General features: G+C 49.2%; 1 protein-coding gene and 1 pseudogene across 1 annotated transcript; one reads left to right on the top strand and one right to left on the bottom strand.

Annotated features, from left to right (window-relative positions):
- Positions 1 to 1,696: 1,696 nt before the first annotated feature.
- On the top strand, positions 1,697 to 8,468 carry LOC115311672 (annotated as a pseudogene).
- LOC115324932 lies at positions 8,327 to 12,322 on the bottom strand. Its single transcript, XM_040212471.3, has 4 exons — positions 12,300 to 12,322; positions 11,253 to 12,051; positions 9,994 to 10,208; positions 8,327 to 9,490 (listed from the first exon to the last, which is right to left on the bottom strand). Exons 1-4 carry the CDS (start codon positions 12,320 to 12,322, stop codon positions 9,160 to 9,162), a joined length of 1,368 nt encoding a protein of 455 aa, XP_040068405.3. The 3' UTR covers positions 8,327 to 9,159.
- Between the last annotated feature and the right edge of the window lie 1,961 nt (positions 12,323 to 14,283).

The raw sequence follows: 14,283 nt of genomic DNA, 5'->3' as shown, positions 1-14,283 counted from the left end.
GGCGTTATTGCCTCATTGATCAACCTACCTTTCCATTTGTTACCTGTGTCACAAAAATATTGTGCTAAAATGTCCCAGCCTCGTCTATTTACAGGAGTGCTTCTTTAGAATATTCAGTATGTGCCTATATCTCGACTCCTTTAATCAAGTGACTTGACATACACAATTGTTCCTTAGGAGGGGGGCCGCCCCCCACACCGATGAGCGCAATTTCTGTGCTTGTGGGGGCAGTAGCGGGGCACATGGCCACCCGCCTTGACAACGATAATGACTCCGACGGAGCGGCCTACCTGCCCCCTGTCCAGAACGAGCCAGTGGTGTGGTTGCTGGAGGGCATGATTGACTGCGACCCAGTGTACGAGTATGCAGGTACAGTGTTGAGACACATTGATCTACACTTTAGGCCACTTGTAGGTTGCGTGTGATGGAAAAATATAAATAAAGGGACTCAGAACTCCAGAACGGTGAAGATAAGAAGGAAGATATTTACAGTCGTAAGAAAAGTAAGTAAGAAATAAAGCGGTGTAGATATATAAACTAAGTTCAGTTCGGCAAACCCGCTTACGGCACGGTGTTGCACGTTGTGGGATATTGCTACCAACACAGGTACCGATAGAGTAACCAAAGGATTGTCTCAACAGCGGCGGCGTCTCAAAGGAGCCGTCAAACCTAGCAGCGCGGTCCCCACATCTCCGCGGCAATACAGACAACGTTTAGGGCTACATTACCGCGGGTCGGTTCGATTAATTACCTCCGTCGGTGCCAATGATCGTCTACCTTGTCTCACTCTCTCGAATATAGCGGAAGAGAAGACACACGTACCAGAGTAAGGACAGAGTCCAAGAGCATTTATTAACATACTCTTTCAAAAGAACTACAATGTCCCCATCCAAAATGCCCCCCGCGCCGGCAAGGTAAGAAAAGGTCCTTACCTGGCCAGACGCGGGGTTCCGGAGAGCCAAGACCGGGGAAGCATCGGAGAAGTCGCCGACACACGTCCTATCTCTTTCGCGGTCACCCGGACGAGTCCCTTTCCCGAAAGCGGGAAAACAAGAGGCGAAACCTCCTCGCCTGTCAGCAGTGATCCGCATCTGAGCGGGGGAATGGAAATCGGTCCCCCCGGGAGAGAGTGAGAGGAGAGCCTCCCAAGCCAGGCGACCCTCCTCCTCACGAACAGGTCGGAGCTCACGGCGAAGAAGGCCGAGCGTTCCGACCCGCGGCCGTTATCACAGCCATCGGGGAAGGGAGACCAGAGGAATCTCCACAACGTCGGCATTGACATGGAGTTGGCAGGCTCGCTTGGCACAAGTGGATGTTTCCCAGCAAGCTTGGTTAACAGCCCCACGGGCCTGGATTCGTCTGTCCGGGCTCTTCCTTGGCTGCCAGGACCACTGCTGTCGAGCCGGGTTCCGTGTCGTGCCCACACTTTTTTCACGTATCACAAGCCTGTGTCATCTTCCTCTCATCACGTCTTCCTTTTTCATTATATCCATCTCTTGCTTTTGCCTTGCTGTCTTCGTCTTCTAGTTACTCACATCTTCACCATGTTCACTGTGTCTTCTTTCTCGTTTTTTGCTCAGTCCAACTCACAGTTTTTATGTATGTCATTTTTATCATTCTTGGTTCCCCCACATCATCACAGTGTGCACCTCACAAGGGATTGGTAACACAGAATCCATTCTATAGCTTTGTGGTAATGTTGCACAAATTAACCGGCCACAATGGCGCCCTAGCGTGGTATGCTACTCACTCGCAGGAATTTCACGGGGCTTGGTTTCTTCTTTCGGTAAGCCTTTTTCCACTCCCTGTGTTTCGTACCGTCCCGTGCTTCGGTCATGTTTGCGTTTGTTGTATTGGTTTGTTTTTGGCCGTTCGTTTTGTGACTGCGGCAATAGTTTCGCACACTTGTGTTGGTTTCTGGGGGGGCGTTTCTTTTTTTTTGTGCTTGCAGCCATGCGCACACGGGAGCAGGAGGCTGCAGTGGCCGCAGCGGCACAAATGAACCTGCTCAAAAGGTCACGGAGATGTGCAACTTCGTGATGCAGCGCATGGCCCTTACGCCTGGCCAGCAGGAGACCCCGCCGCAAGAGCCCCGACCACACTTGACCGTACCAGTCTACATGGGGTACGACGACGTTAAGTCCGTGGCAGACTTCCTGGGCAAGTTGCAGACGTACCACCTTGCCTTCGGTGCCTCGAAAGCCTTCATCATGAGCCGCATTGTCCCGCTGGCGTTGCAAGCCAGTGCTAGAAGCTAGTTGGGGTTGCAGGCCCCGTTCACGAGCTTGGCGGACTTCCAGACAAGGCTTCGAGAAGAGTTCCTGCCTGTGGGCTACGCAACGCAGATTCTCCGAGAGCTCGAGGCAAGGCCGCAGCACTTGGACGAAAGTCAGGACCGGTACGTTCAGGTCATGCAAGAGCTCTTCAAGAGGGCGGACCCGAATACACCGGAGTCGGACAGAGTAGCTCGGGTCAGAAGACAGTGCCACCCAAAATACCACGCCTACCTCATCAATCATACCTTTGAGGCCCTTGAAGAGTTAGCCCGGGGTGCCTGCCTCATCGAGGAAGCTCTTCATGCTGAGCGGAACTACGTGCCGCCGCCACCAGCCAAGTACGCACTCAAACCAGCATGCCCCGAGGCCTCCACACAAGTGGGCTGTTCGAATGATACCTCTCTTCCCCACCACATCAACCGGGAGAGTTGGCATGACATGTATGGCGTTCGCCCATGCAAGATAAGCGGGTGTTCGACTAACTCTCATCGAGAGGTCCTTGGAGGTCACAGCAGGGCCTGTGAGGATCTCGGGCGGGGGTTGCCACGACAGGTGGGAGGTTGTTGGCCGTGCCCTATCGCAAGTTGGGGCCCAACGGAGATCACTATCCAAGCGGACCATCTTTATCAGTGTGCTCTTGCAAGTGCTGGGGAAAACTGGCACGCTGCGGTCGAAATCCCGCAGCCATGCAGCATTGACCCCCGCCACAACGGAACAACCCCTCCCCACAACAGCTAATCACAAGCCTGGTAGAGGCCCTCCCATAGTGGTTCTTTACCCGATCACTGGAGGCGGGCGCCTCGGTGCGGGTGACCTAAGCAGGCAACTGCACTGTTAGCAAAAATAACACGCCCAGACGTGTAAACCGTTGTCCCATAGCGGACACGTCGAAACGTGTTCGTTTTACACAGAGCCATCTGTGTTTTTCGTCTACACATGCGGTGCTGTGTAAAGTTAACACGCTACACCGTGTTTGCCTTCCGAGAAGCACGGTTCAACGTGTTCCTTATGAAACATGGCGGCCAGCAGCCGAGAACAGGCGAGGGACGAGCCCAGCCAGCCGCGCCTTTCAGCCGAACTGAAAGCATACAGGACGCGTTCGTTCTCGTTCGATGTCTTTTATGCACAGTAAACATGTCTCCGAGCGGCGGACGTAGCTACGTGCAAAGGTACCTACGTGCATCGTCGGCGGTCGGTGGCGTCGGCAGCTACGACAAAAGCGCTAGACAAAAACAAAAAAAAACAAAAAAAAAAACGAATATTGAACTTACACGGATAAATAGCTCAAGCAAACTCTTGTAATCGGGCGGTAACTTGCGCCACCTAGTGCGATTTCTAGCAACCAATGAAAAAAAAAGCAGGAGTCGGTTAATACGCTGGGAACTATCACGCGTAGACTGCTACTCTCATACATCACAGACAACACGAGCACAACGTAGGACACAGGTGCGACACATACACAAACACAACACCGACACTACGCCCGACACTTCCTACTAACAACGGAATCTCCCCGCGGCGTATATATGCTTGACATGTACGGGTGAGCTCTTTGGTCGCTGATCGTTACCGATTTATAGAAGACACAAAACACGGCACAATGGACAGCCGTATGTAAAAACTGTTTGCATTTAAAAAGTATGGAGGCAAAATCTGTAAAATTAGTCCTTTGCGAAAAACAACGATGCACTAACAATAAATATTAAACCGGCCATGAAAAAGTTCAAATTTTTGTTATTTTCATGCTCGACCAGTGTTATGAGCAGTCCGACTCGCTTGAATCAGATAGAAAAACAAATGATTGGGATTTTATCAGTACGTATTCAATTATCAATGGAAATTATACTTGCGCAAGGCATCTTTTATATATATTATTGTGAAGGACATCCGCCCAACACTTCACTTCCGCTAGTTGTAGTACGCGTACGGGAGCAGACGCCTTCACTTTTGGGGCGTTTTGATGCAGATTGTTGTCGTATGTCGTGTTGGTGTCGAGCGAAGCGGTGAGGCTTGGGAGTTTGTGACCGGTGTTATTCGTGATCATTAATGTAACGCTGATGCGTTTTTTTTTTTTTTTTTTTTTAATATTTTTATATAGCCACATTGAAAATTCACGAGCCCGTGGCACTGCATTATGCTAAAATCGCGAGCTCCTTCTCTGTTGACGTCGTTTTTCTGGTAGCACTCGTGGATACTGCAAGCGTTTAAACAGTGCACAGTCTCGCCTACATCCGCGGTGACGTACTCGACCTGTTGAAACTTATTGCTTGCGTCATTTTGGAGTACGCAAGGCAATTATCTCGCTGCTCTGGTTTCGGTTATAAAAGCAAGGCAAAACGCTCGTAGTTCCCGCCCTCAGTACACGTTGGACATCTTCCACACTTTGACACTGGATAACTGGATGAACGAGGATTTACATTTACTTCAGAGGTCACACTCGCCGCTTCCTCAACGTCGAGCAGCAGGATTAGCTGGCGACAAGCCGCGTATGAAAGGCTCGAGCATCAACAGCCCAAGTGCACTCGGTGCCGATGTGGGCGATGCGGGTTTCTGTCAACCGGGAGGCCAGCACAGACCGTAACCGTTCCAGCTCTTCGTCATGACGCGGTGTTGCAGAAAGCAGCGTATAATACCACTACACGGACCACCGAAGCGAACGCACTGTTATCGTAAATCTTGGCTTGTGATTGCGCCTAAATTTGTAAATAATCTTATTCTTTTTTCTGGAGACGCAAACGAAGGGCATAACAAAATCGTTTGCATATTCCGCATACCTCGCAAAAGCATCAGTCACCTTGCGAGAAGCGCAAAACACGGTGTCCGCACCGTCCTGACTTCCCAGTCTTTTACCTGCTTTAGAGCAGTTTGTACCTGTTAGTACGTATGTCTACTCAAACTGCAACTTGAAACTTGGGGCAGTGCCAGAGGGAAAAGAGACAAATTCGGGCCTCTTCCCAATGTAAAGAAAAACCACTATGTTCTCTACGTAAAAAATTGGTCTCAGTTCATGCATCTGTGGGCAGGTAGAAAATCTTGCCCTAGTTTATTCACACCGCATGATGAGCGCAACAAACTCACACGAGTCACACGAGATTTACAGGAAAACATCGGTGGTGACTTAAGTTTCCCTGAAATTCTGTATAACCGGTCGTTTGCGGGACCGAATCATCTACTCGAGCGGTGTGCGTCGCTGTGCGAACACGTCGCTGTGCAAATGCAGTCTAACGACACGAAGCATAGAAACGGCAGATTTAGGGAAACTATCCGAAGTCCCTTGTTCAATTAAAACGACGTAATTTTGTTGAAAAGGTCCGCAGCATTTTACTCACGGTATGCGTCGGGAATCTTCCACATTTTGAAACGGAACGAAGGAAGATTTACTTTTAAGAACGCTCGCTGCGTCCTCCCCGACCAGCTGGACCGGATGAGCTGACGACGACGGGGCTAAACCCGTCAAACGCAACCCCACAACAACCAATATGAGCTCCGCGTTAGTGCGGGTTTCTACCTACAAGCACCGCACCACACACCACGAACGTTTCGGCCCTTTCTCGCATCGCCGTGTTGCCCCAAACAGAACGAGATCGCCGAAGAACGCAGCGCTGTCGTGAACCTTGGCTTGCGGTTGCGCACTCGTGGACCCTGTGACTCCCCTCGCTTTCAAAGCACACACGACGAATGGTACTTTCCGTCTTCCGGGAACATCACAGGGGCACTTCTCCGGTCACGTCTTCACTATGTGCTCGCAAACTGCGAAGCTCTATGCGAAGCTTCTCGCGTCCCGTCAAACCAAAACAATACCGGCTGCCAGAAATTTCTCCGGTCAAACAAAAAGAACGAAAGCCAACCGGCTCTTGCTTCCACCGTACATCGACGTTGCGCTTGCACCATGGCCAGATCGGCCAGATCGCTTGCAGTTGAAGCAGTTGAAGGTTGAAGCAAAAACGAAACCAATTGCAATGTCACGTGTTCACATCGAAGACACGCTTTTTATATTCATTTTAACTGTTTTGAACGAATAATTGGACCCATGACTTTATTTGTGGTGTGTAAGAAACTATTATCAAGAGCTCTAAACTAAATGCAAACATGGGTGACATGAGGGAAGCCGCATTGCCATCGACCAGAAAATGGCGGCGAGCCACGGGCACGGTAAGCGCGGGTTTCGCCAACGTCCTGCGACATGGCGTAATTGCTTTTGGTGCATATCTGTTTCAGAGACATGTTTCTTTCCGCGGCATTTGTCTCGACGGTCCTTTCTAAGTGTGTCCCCAAGCATTCCGGTGCTTCGATAGCCGGCAATGCCGCGGTCGTCGCCGGAGGCGATGCGTGTTATCGAGGTCGGCTACACGGTTATGCGTGTATGACCGAACCAAAACACGTTTTTTACAACCTCGCATGATATCTGAACGTATTATCCGGTACTCATCGTGTAAATTTATGGTAATTTGTGTAAATAGTGTGTTTTTCACCCCAAATATTCACCAAATACACGGCACTTGCTAACAGTGTGTTGTCGGACTGCTGCTACGAGTTCGAGCAGCCCGGCCACCAACGAAACCAGTGTCCAAGACTTCTGGACACTACAAACAAGAGGTAGCACAAGACGGCGGCAAAGGGCTGGAACCAGAACAACCAGGGAAACTACCACGGCCGCCGATGCTGAAACCAGGCAGCCACTGGCTGAAAGCCGTTACAGTCTCGGAGAGCAGTGAGGCCGCGGCACAGATTCCAACGCAATGTTGGATCCAGCCCGAGCCTATCATCATTGAACCGTGCATGACGATCACTTTGCTCGGTTTTCCTTTTGCCGCAATTTTGGATTCTGGGGCCGCTATCTGAAAGGGGATTTCGGTTTCGTACTCTGCAAAGCAAAAAAGATAGTCTCCGGGAATGCAAAACGCTATTACAGCTGGCTTCTCTGACAACCTTCGAGAGGCCCGAGAAAATCTAGACGTCGCCCGAGTGCAGCAGTCGTAACAGTACAACCAGGGGCAACATGACCTACAGTTCGAGTTGTCGCAGTTTAATTTGGATACAGTTTGAGCCTATCATCATTGAACTGTGCATGGCGATCACTGTGCTCGGTTTTCCTTTTGCCGCATTTTTGGAATTCTGGGGCCGCTATCTCAGAGGGGATTTCATTTTCGAACTCTGCAAAGCAAAAAAGATTAGTCTCCGGCAATGAGAAACACAATTACAGCTAGCTCCTCTGACAACCTTCGAGAGGCCCGAGAAAATCTAGACGTCACCCGAGTGCAGCAGTCGTAACAGTACAACCAGGGGCAACGTGACCTGCAGTTCGAGTTGTCGCAGTTTAATGGGAATACAGCTCCATCTCATGCCGTGCAATTTATAAACATTGTACCTTGTGCTAACGGCTTGTAATCCAGATATGGGTTTACACATCTTGCGACAGGAGATCACTATGAGCCTGGTAGCCCCTCTGTGGACATCGGAGAGCCAGAGGCGAGTACCAGTGCCGCAGCAGCCCCGGATCCCCCCACCGAGCAGGCTGTACCTGCTCCTGCAGCTGCTTCAAGCTGCAGCAGCGACGGGGTGGCGGCTAGTCACGACGAGGCCAGGCCGGCCAGAGGGAGGATGGTGCTGCTGGAGCAGGCTCTCTCAGCAGAGAATGATGTACGTTGTTCTCTGCTGAGGGCAGAGTCTGCCCTCCGTATGAGGCTCCTTGAGGAGGAGCAGCAAATGAAGGTGGTGGAGCACCGCGTGCGGCTCCAGGTGGAGCAGACAAGCTTAAAGATTGCTGAATGGAAGTTGAGGGAGCTTCAACAGGGAGGCGGAAAATAAAGAGCAGTGCCAAAGCCTCGACTTTTGAAGGGATCTAATTTATTTCACAGAAGTTGAAAGCTGGGGCTATATCCAGAAAGGGATAGGGTGCGATTTCAGCTTGTTTCACGTTAGGTATGCTTTGAGAAAATGCACGATTACATAATGGCTCCTGCCTGTCATCTATTATTATCATTTGAACTAGTAAAAAGCCACTGCACAGTCACTACAGCAAGGGTCTGGCAATATTTTCAATTTTTATTGGTGAAGAAACAGGAATAAAGAAAACATTAAAGGCATTTACGAAATACACTAAAAAATACTCATTTACATATAAACATACCTGCAGACGATGCTTTTAGGACAGTTTCATTGGACGCCGTGCTATTTACTCCAGTACAATGAAAAAAAGCCACTTTCACGACAAAAGCTTTAAAGGGGCAATGGAATGATTTTCGTGCTTGATGCAGATACTGGTTAAAACAAATCCCCAAAGTTTATGAGCTATGAAACATGCTTGTGTTTTTAAACCCGTGCAATAAAAAATGCCGAAGACAAAAATGAAATAAATGGCAGCATTTCCCCCTTTAACTTGCAGCCAGAAAAAGTGGCCAAGTGATCTGGAGACGATTATATGCCACCAACGTTCACCATAGCACAGGACACGCGCCGAATTGCTAACATTGTTGGTTTGGCTATTGTCGTCGTTGTAGCACTTGGACACGAGCCACTACCTGAACGATTGTCAACACATGCCCAAATCGAGTGCTCACACAATACTACAGGGTCCAATCTGCGAGCCGCATTCAAATATTGTCACTGGGAGGTGGGACTACACCGACAATGCGACCCCTGAGCTTTTGTGGAGTTTTGTGAAAGAGTGATTGAAAGAAAACGCTTGCCTTTACCTGTGAAATTACACTGCAACGAAAAATGTTTCTCGGTCAGCGGCATTGCATTCAAGTATACTTGGGTTCCTCTAGTGCCAGTAAGCTTGTGTAAAGCGAAAAACATTCTAACTGCATATTGTTCCACCGCCCCTTTAAGGCAAAGCTCGATCAGTCATTGCTGAAGGGAGCTTCTTCGAAAGAAGCTTCTACTTGAAGCTTCGTTCAATTATTCGCTCCCGTGTCTGTATGCCTGTGAGGGAGTCCTCCACGATGTCCACGGGTGGCAGGTGGACTGGCCGCGTGGCCCTCCTCCTGGGTCTGCGTGCCCTAGGCACAACTGGTGGAGCTGGGGGAGGTGGAGGCTGTGGGTCCTTCCTCAGGCAGGCCAGGTTGTGTAGTGCAGCGCCGGCTGTGATGATCTGTACGGCCCGACGTGGCTTGTGTTGCAGCCTCATATCAAGACAGGGGAAGCGCCGCTTCCAGATGCCAAAGGCCCTTTCCACAGAATTCCTCGTCTTGATATGGGCCTTCTGGTACCTGATCGTGTGAGGGAATATCATGATTGGCTAATTAAAATATAATGTTGCCTGTAGATCCCCTTCATATCTTTCTCCCGAATAGCTTGATTTCAAAATGCTTCAGCACTAGCTGCAGACAACGACAAACAGGAGAAGCTTCACTTGTCTCGCCTCTAGCATCAGCATCATACATTCGGTAACACTTTGGCATCTCGCGTACCTCGTGCCTGCATGTGCAGCCAAAGCATGCCAGAAGGTATTGAGCCTGCTCTGGAGGCAGGGCAGAAAGACTTCCTGCAGTTCTCACCGTGTCAGTGACTATAATCTTTAATGAGGGTAGATATTTGCGGGGCTAATGTTGCCACACCCAGTATCTAACTTATTTTGTTCGTACATTATTTAACCATCGCAACTAGCTCACAAGTTCTGTAGTGTTACTACTGTTCCAGATTTGTATATAATGTTTTCCTTGTCTCCACACATAGCCCTACATTTGCTCAGGCACTTGTAGGCTTTACTTGCCTGCCTCGTGGCGTGTTGGCTGGACCGGGATCTGCCAGGGGGGTCATCAGGAAGAAGAAGCAGGCGTAGCCCATGTCCCCAAGCAGCACCCCTGGCACCCGGCGTTCCTCGTACAGCACCCGGGCACGGGAGTTATCGAAAATCCGGCTGTCGTGCACCGACCCAGGCCAGCTCACAACCACGTCATAAAATTGCAGCTGGGGGCCGGTGACAGCCTGCAAGTAGATTGCATTGAAATGAAACATGAAGACATGAATAAGAAAAATTAGTGGCAATGGTCCCATCGAATGAAGCTGTCGTAATACTTGACAAATATTTTCATTACAAAAACTGCTCAGGTGATGTGTTCTGACAATGTCAATATGAACATTGCAAGCTGAATGTAATTTTGAATTGGAGAAGAAACATGGCCAGAGAGAAATTTTTTCTATTAGCAAAGTGAGAGGTACACACTTGTAACAATTTACAGCTGTCACTCCTGTGTCTCAAACTATATACACATAATTAGCACAAATACTGAACACAGGTGTTTAGAAAATTGCTGCCTATAGTCCATTGCCAGACAAAAAGGTAGGACGGGGGTAAGACGGGCCTGGGAGCAGGAAGCAGACGGAACGCTGGAGAAGAGAGGGGGAAACCTCCTCTCTTTAGCCTTCTATCTGCTTCCTCCTCCCCGGCCCGTCTTACCCTCGCCCTACCTTCTTGAGTTGCACCCTATAGCCACAGTTAAATTTTGAAGATTTTACTGCAATGTAATATCAACAATAAAAAACCTTCCTAACTTTTTTCTTTCCTTTTTTAGCACATTAGGCGTGCTCGAGCACTATGCTAGTTTGAAGGTGTGCTTTCTTCTAAGCGCGCGGCTGAGCTGCGGCGAAGCGAGTCACAAGATTGCTGTGTCCGCTCCGCGGTTATTGCTTCTCCGCAGTGCATCCGTGCTTGAGAATCGCACTCAAGGGGGCTAACCCGTTGCAATCAACACTTCGAAAAGTATGAATATGGCAGTTCATTTGGTTGCGAATATCAACGTATTATTGGAAACTACTATTAGAAAAGGATATTCGTGCAGCCCTACTCTTCGCACATAGTGCTTAGGCATCAAGAAAAAAAGAAAACTGTACTTTCTTAATTTTCAGTGGCATCGCCAACCATGCCATGTGCCAGACGCTTTAGAGCAGCATGTAGCGGGTTATTCGTTCTGGCTCAGTTTGGCGCAATGGGCGCAGCAGTTCAACCACTGCATATAGCGAGGCAAAGACGAGAGGGCTTCGACCAAGAAAGTTCCAAGTTATACATGTGTAATGCTTGGGGCAGAGTATCCAAATTTCATGCAGTCGAACATGAGCGCATACTTCAGTGAATGACATCTCGCGATCGCGCAAGCGTTGCTCTAACCTGATGTTAAAAGCTTTTAAACTCAATTCGGTAAACCGCGGAGAACTTTGCACGATCGTTACCTGGACGTTGATGGAGAAAACTCCCTTGCGGTTGCGGAACACCTCCGCGTCGTCGCCGCCGGGGCTCTTGATTCGCACGTGGGTGCAGTCGATGCACCCGGTGACGGCGGGGAATTTCGCAAGTGCGAAGAAATCCAGCATCACCGTGTTGAATTCGGCGGCACTGGGGAAGTGAACGAGGTCCCGGAACAGGTGCCTCGCGATCAGCTGCGTAACTACTCCGACCGCGCGGCACACTGTTGGTTGGGACACGTTCACGAGGTCCCCAGTCACAACCTGGAAGGTCCCGGCACCATAAAACCGCAGCGTGACCAGCAGTTGCAGCATGGGGGTCAGCGGAAGCCCCCTGCAGTCGGTGCTCGTTTGTAGCGGCAGCATCCCGAGCAGCTCTCGCACGGTGCCCTTCGTAAAGCGGTACCGCGCCAGGAACTGCCCGTCGTTGTAGCGCTCCATTGGGTTTTCCCGGTCCCGAATCGATGGTCGCGGGACTCGTGGCAAAGGGAACGCGTCCCCGAAGACGACATCGCACGCGCGAGTTGCGAATTCGAAGGCGGAGATCCGCTCTGCGGCGTCACTTCGCCAAGCCGCCAGGTTGGAACGACTACGAAGTCGCGTTCAAGATAGGTCCAACCCAGTCTTGAAATTTGGGCACTTCAAGTTCGCTTCAAGTTCGGTTCAAGATCGGTTCAAGTTAAGGTGCATTTATGAAGCGCGCTTGCTCGTTCGGAAGACTAACTTGAACAAGTTGAAGCTCGACTTCAGAGCAAGTCACATCTATGAATTCGGGGGTAAGTCTGTTTCGCTTTGTTTATTTCTGTGAATATATGTATATACGTTTGCATTTCCTACCCTGTTCGTCCTAGCTGTTTCATTTATATCGGGGTCGGTCACGGTCAAAAGCGTGACACACTAAAGCGCACCTAAGCTTTGGTAAAACAAAAACAAATAAATGCTTCAGAATTTCAGAAAATAATATCCAAAAAGAGGGAAGGCAATTGCAAAAGTGTGAAACGTTTTCGAGGCTTAGAAATTCTGCATTACGCCACTTCAGAAAAAAACGTGCTCTGCCAAAACCGGTGGCTTGCGTGTTTAACAAATCCTTTCAGATCCTCGTGATATAGTTTCCATGAGCAGAAAAGTAAGTGGAAAGCTGTATTCAATAAGGCATGTGTGTGTTTTTTAATCAGCGTGGGCGGTTAAATAACTAAGAGGTTTAAACTGTACGTCTCTCCCAAGTACGGGAATAATGTTCCACCTGACCGGCTTTTATAAAGACCTGCATTTAGCTCAATTATTAAAATACCAAACATAAATTATAAGCATAAAAACAATACAAACGCAACAACTTATTTATTCGAGACAACAAAAACAAACAGAAGAAACCTTGGAATCAAAAACTCTTCGGGTTCGCGGGTTTCCTGTTCCCAACTCTTTGGGAAAGAGCTCGTTAGGGACCGACAATGTCGGCGATTAATCATATGCAGATTACGCCCGAATTAACCGACCCCCCTAATGGCGCTTCACCTAATCCTTCTCAAATCCTAGGCTTCCGGTAGTAAACTTCCAGCAAGAGAGCTCTCGCGAGCTAGTTTACCGCCGAACCAGAAATTCTCGGAGAATTATTTCTGCATCATCTTTCACTTTTCTCTATCTCTCTTTCCCTCTCTTTTTATTCCTCTTTTTCTACCGTCGTTATCTGCTTCACTTTAGCTTCGCGACGGTTGATGGCACAAGTGCGAGACATGATAAACACGAGAGTGTCGAACCGGAAGCGAACCGACACAAAAACCGAACCCGAAACGTTATTTTTAGGCGTATAGGAACCGAACCAAACCGAAATCTTCGCGGCCATCTTGTAACTAAGACGGAACTTACTAAACCGTGAAGAAAAAAACTTTTAACGGTAGCTGGTTCAGACGCTTTACCCCAATATTTTTATTTTTATTGTGATAACACGTACAACAAAATAAAAATCTGAGAATAAAAAAATAATACTTCACAAAGACGGCAAGACAGGTAGTGCCTGTCCTGTCATCTTTGTGTGTTCATTGTCTTTTTTTTTTCACGATTCTTAACCTTCTAAGCCAGGGGTGCACAACACACGCCCCGCGAGCACTTTCTGTGTGGCCCGCGGCCCGCGGCCCAGCTGAGCGCAGAAACCGCTCACAGTGTCATTCAATGCGCTGCGGCCGTTGACTTGGCAGAAAGCATTCGAACCCGTTGACCTACTTTTCTCAGAGTTCTCTTCTCCGGGGGAAACTCCGCGTCCTCAGTTCAAATATTCCCTCTCCACTAGGCCCACAAAAAACAACAATACAAGAGCCCCTACAGCCATCCAGTGCGTTGTTATGACCCGACCCCGCGTCCCTGTGTTTGTGAGTGTTCCAGTTCTTCTTCATCCCGTTTCCTCATCCCTCTCTGCACGGAGGCTACAGCCCTCTCCCCCCCTGTTGGGACATGATCAGTGACAGCTTGTTGCAGATTGAGAAAAGCTAGTCGTGTCGCGCTTGGAATATGAGTGCACTTCCAAAGAAGAGAAAAATCGACAAGGAGGGCTGAAAATTCAACCAGGAGTGGACATGGAGGTACTTTTTTCATTGAGAACGCATCGAAGTGCTTATGTCTTGTGTGTCGAGAATCTCTCGCGGCTCCTAAAGAATACAACGTTCGACGCCACTACGAGACCAAGCATGCCCGCGACTTCAGCGCTCTTTCGGATTCGGAGAGACAAACAAACTCCGAGGACTTAAAACGAAATTTGCTTGCTGAGCAGAGTACTTTTACAAAAGCAAAGAACACATCTGAAGAAGCCACCCGGGCGTCTTTTCAGATA

The sequence above is a fragment of the Ixodes scapularis genome, unplaced genomic scaffold (assembly GCF_016920785.2).
Source record: "Ixodes scapularis isolate PalLabHiFi unplaced genomic scaffold, ASM1692078v2 PGA_scaffold7__128_contigs__length_106722199, whole genome shotgun sequence".
NCBI classification, from domain to species: Eukaryota; Metazoa; Arthropoda; class Arachnida; order Ixodida; family Ixodidae; genus Ixodes; species Ixodes scapularis.
This window is presented reverse-complemented; position numbering and strand designations above follow the sequence as displayed.

Bases quoted from the DNA above. Each gene is read 5' to 3' on its own strand.
- LOC115324932 (XM_040212471.3), bottom strand. From the start codon at position 12,322: ATGAAACAGCTAGGACGAACAGG. The intron at 10,209-11,252 runs GTCTTTGCCTCG...ATCTACTTGCAG, and splicing joins TTCTTGGTCGAAGCCCTCTC to GCTGTCACCGGCCCCCAGCT. The intron at 9,491-9,993 runs GCAAGTAAAGCC...TCACACGATCAG, and splicing joins GCCAACACGCCACGAGGCAG to GTACCAGAAGGCCCATATCA.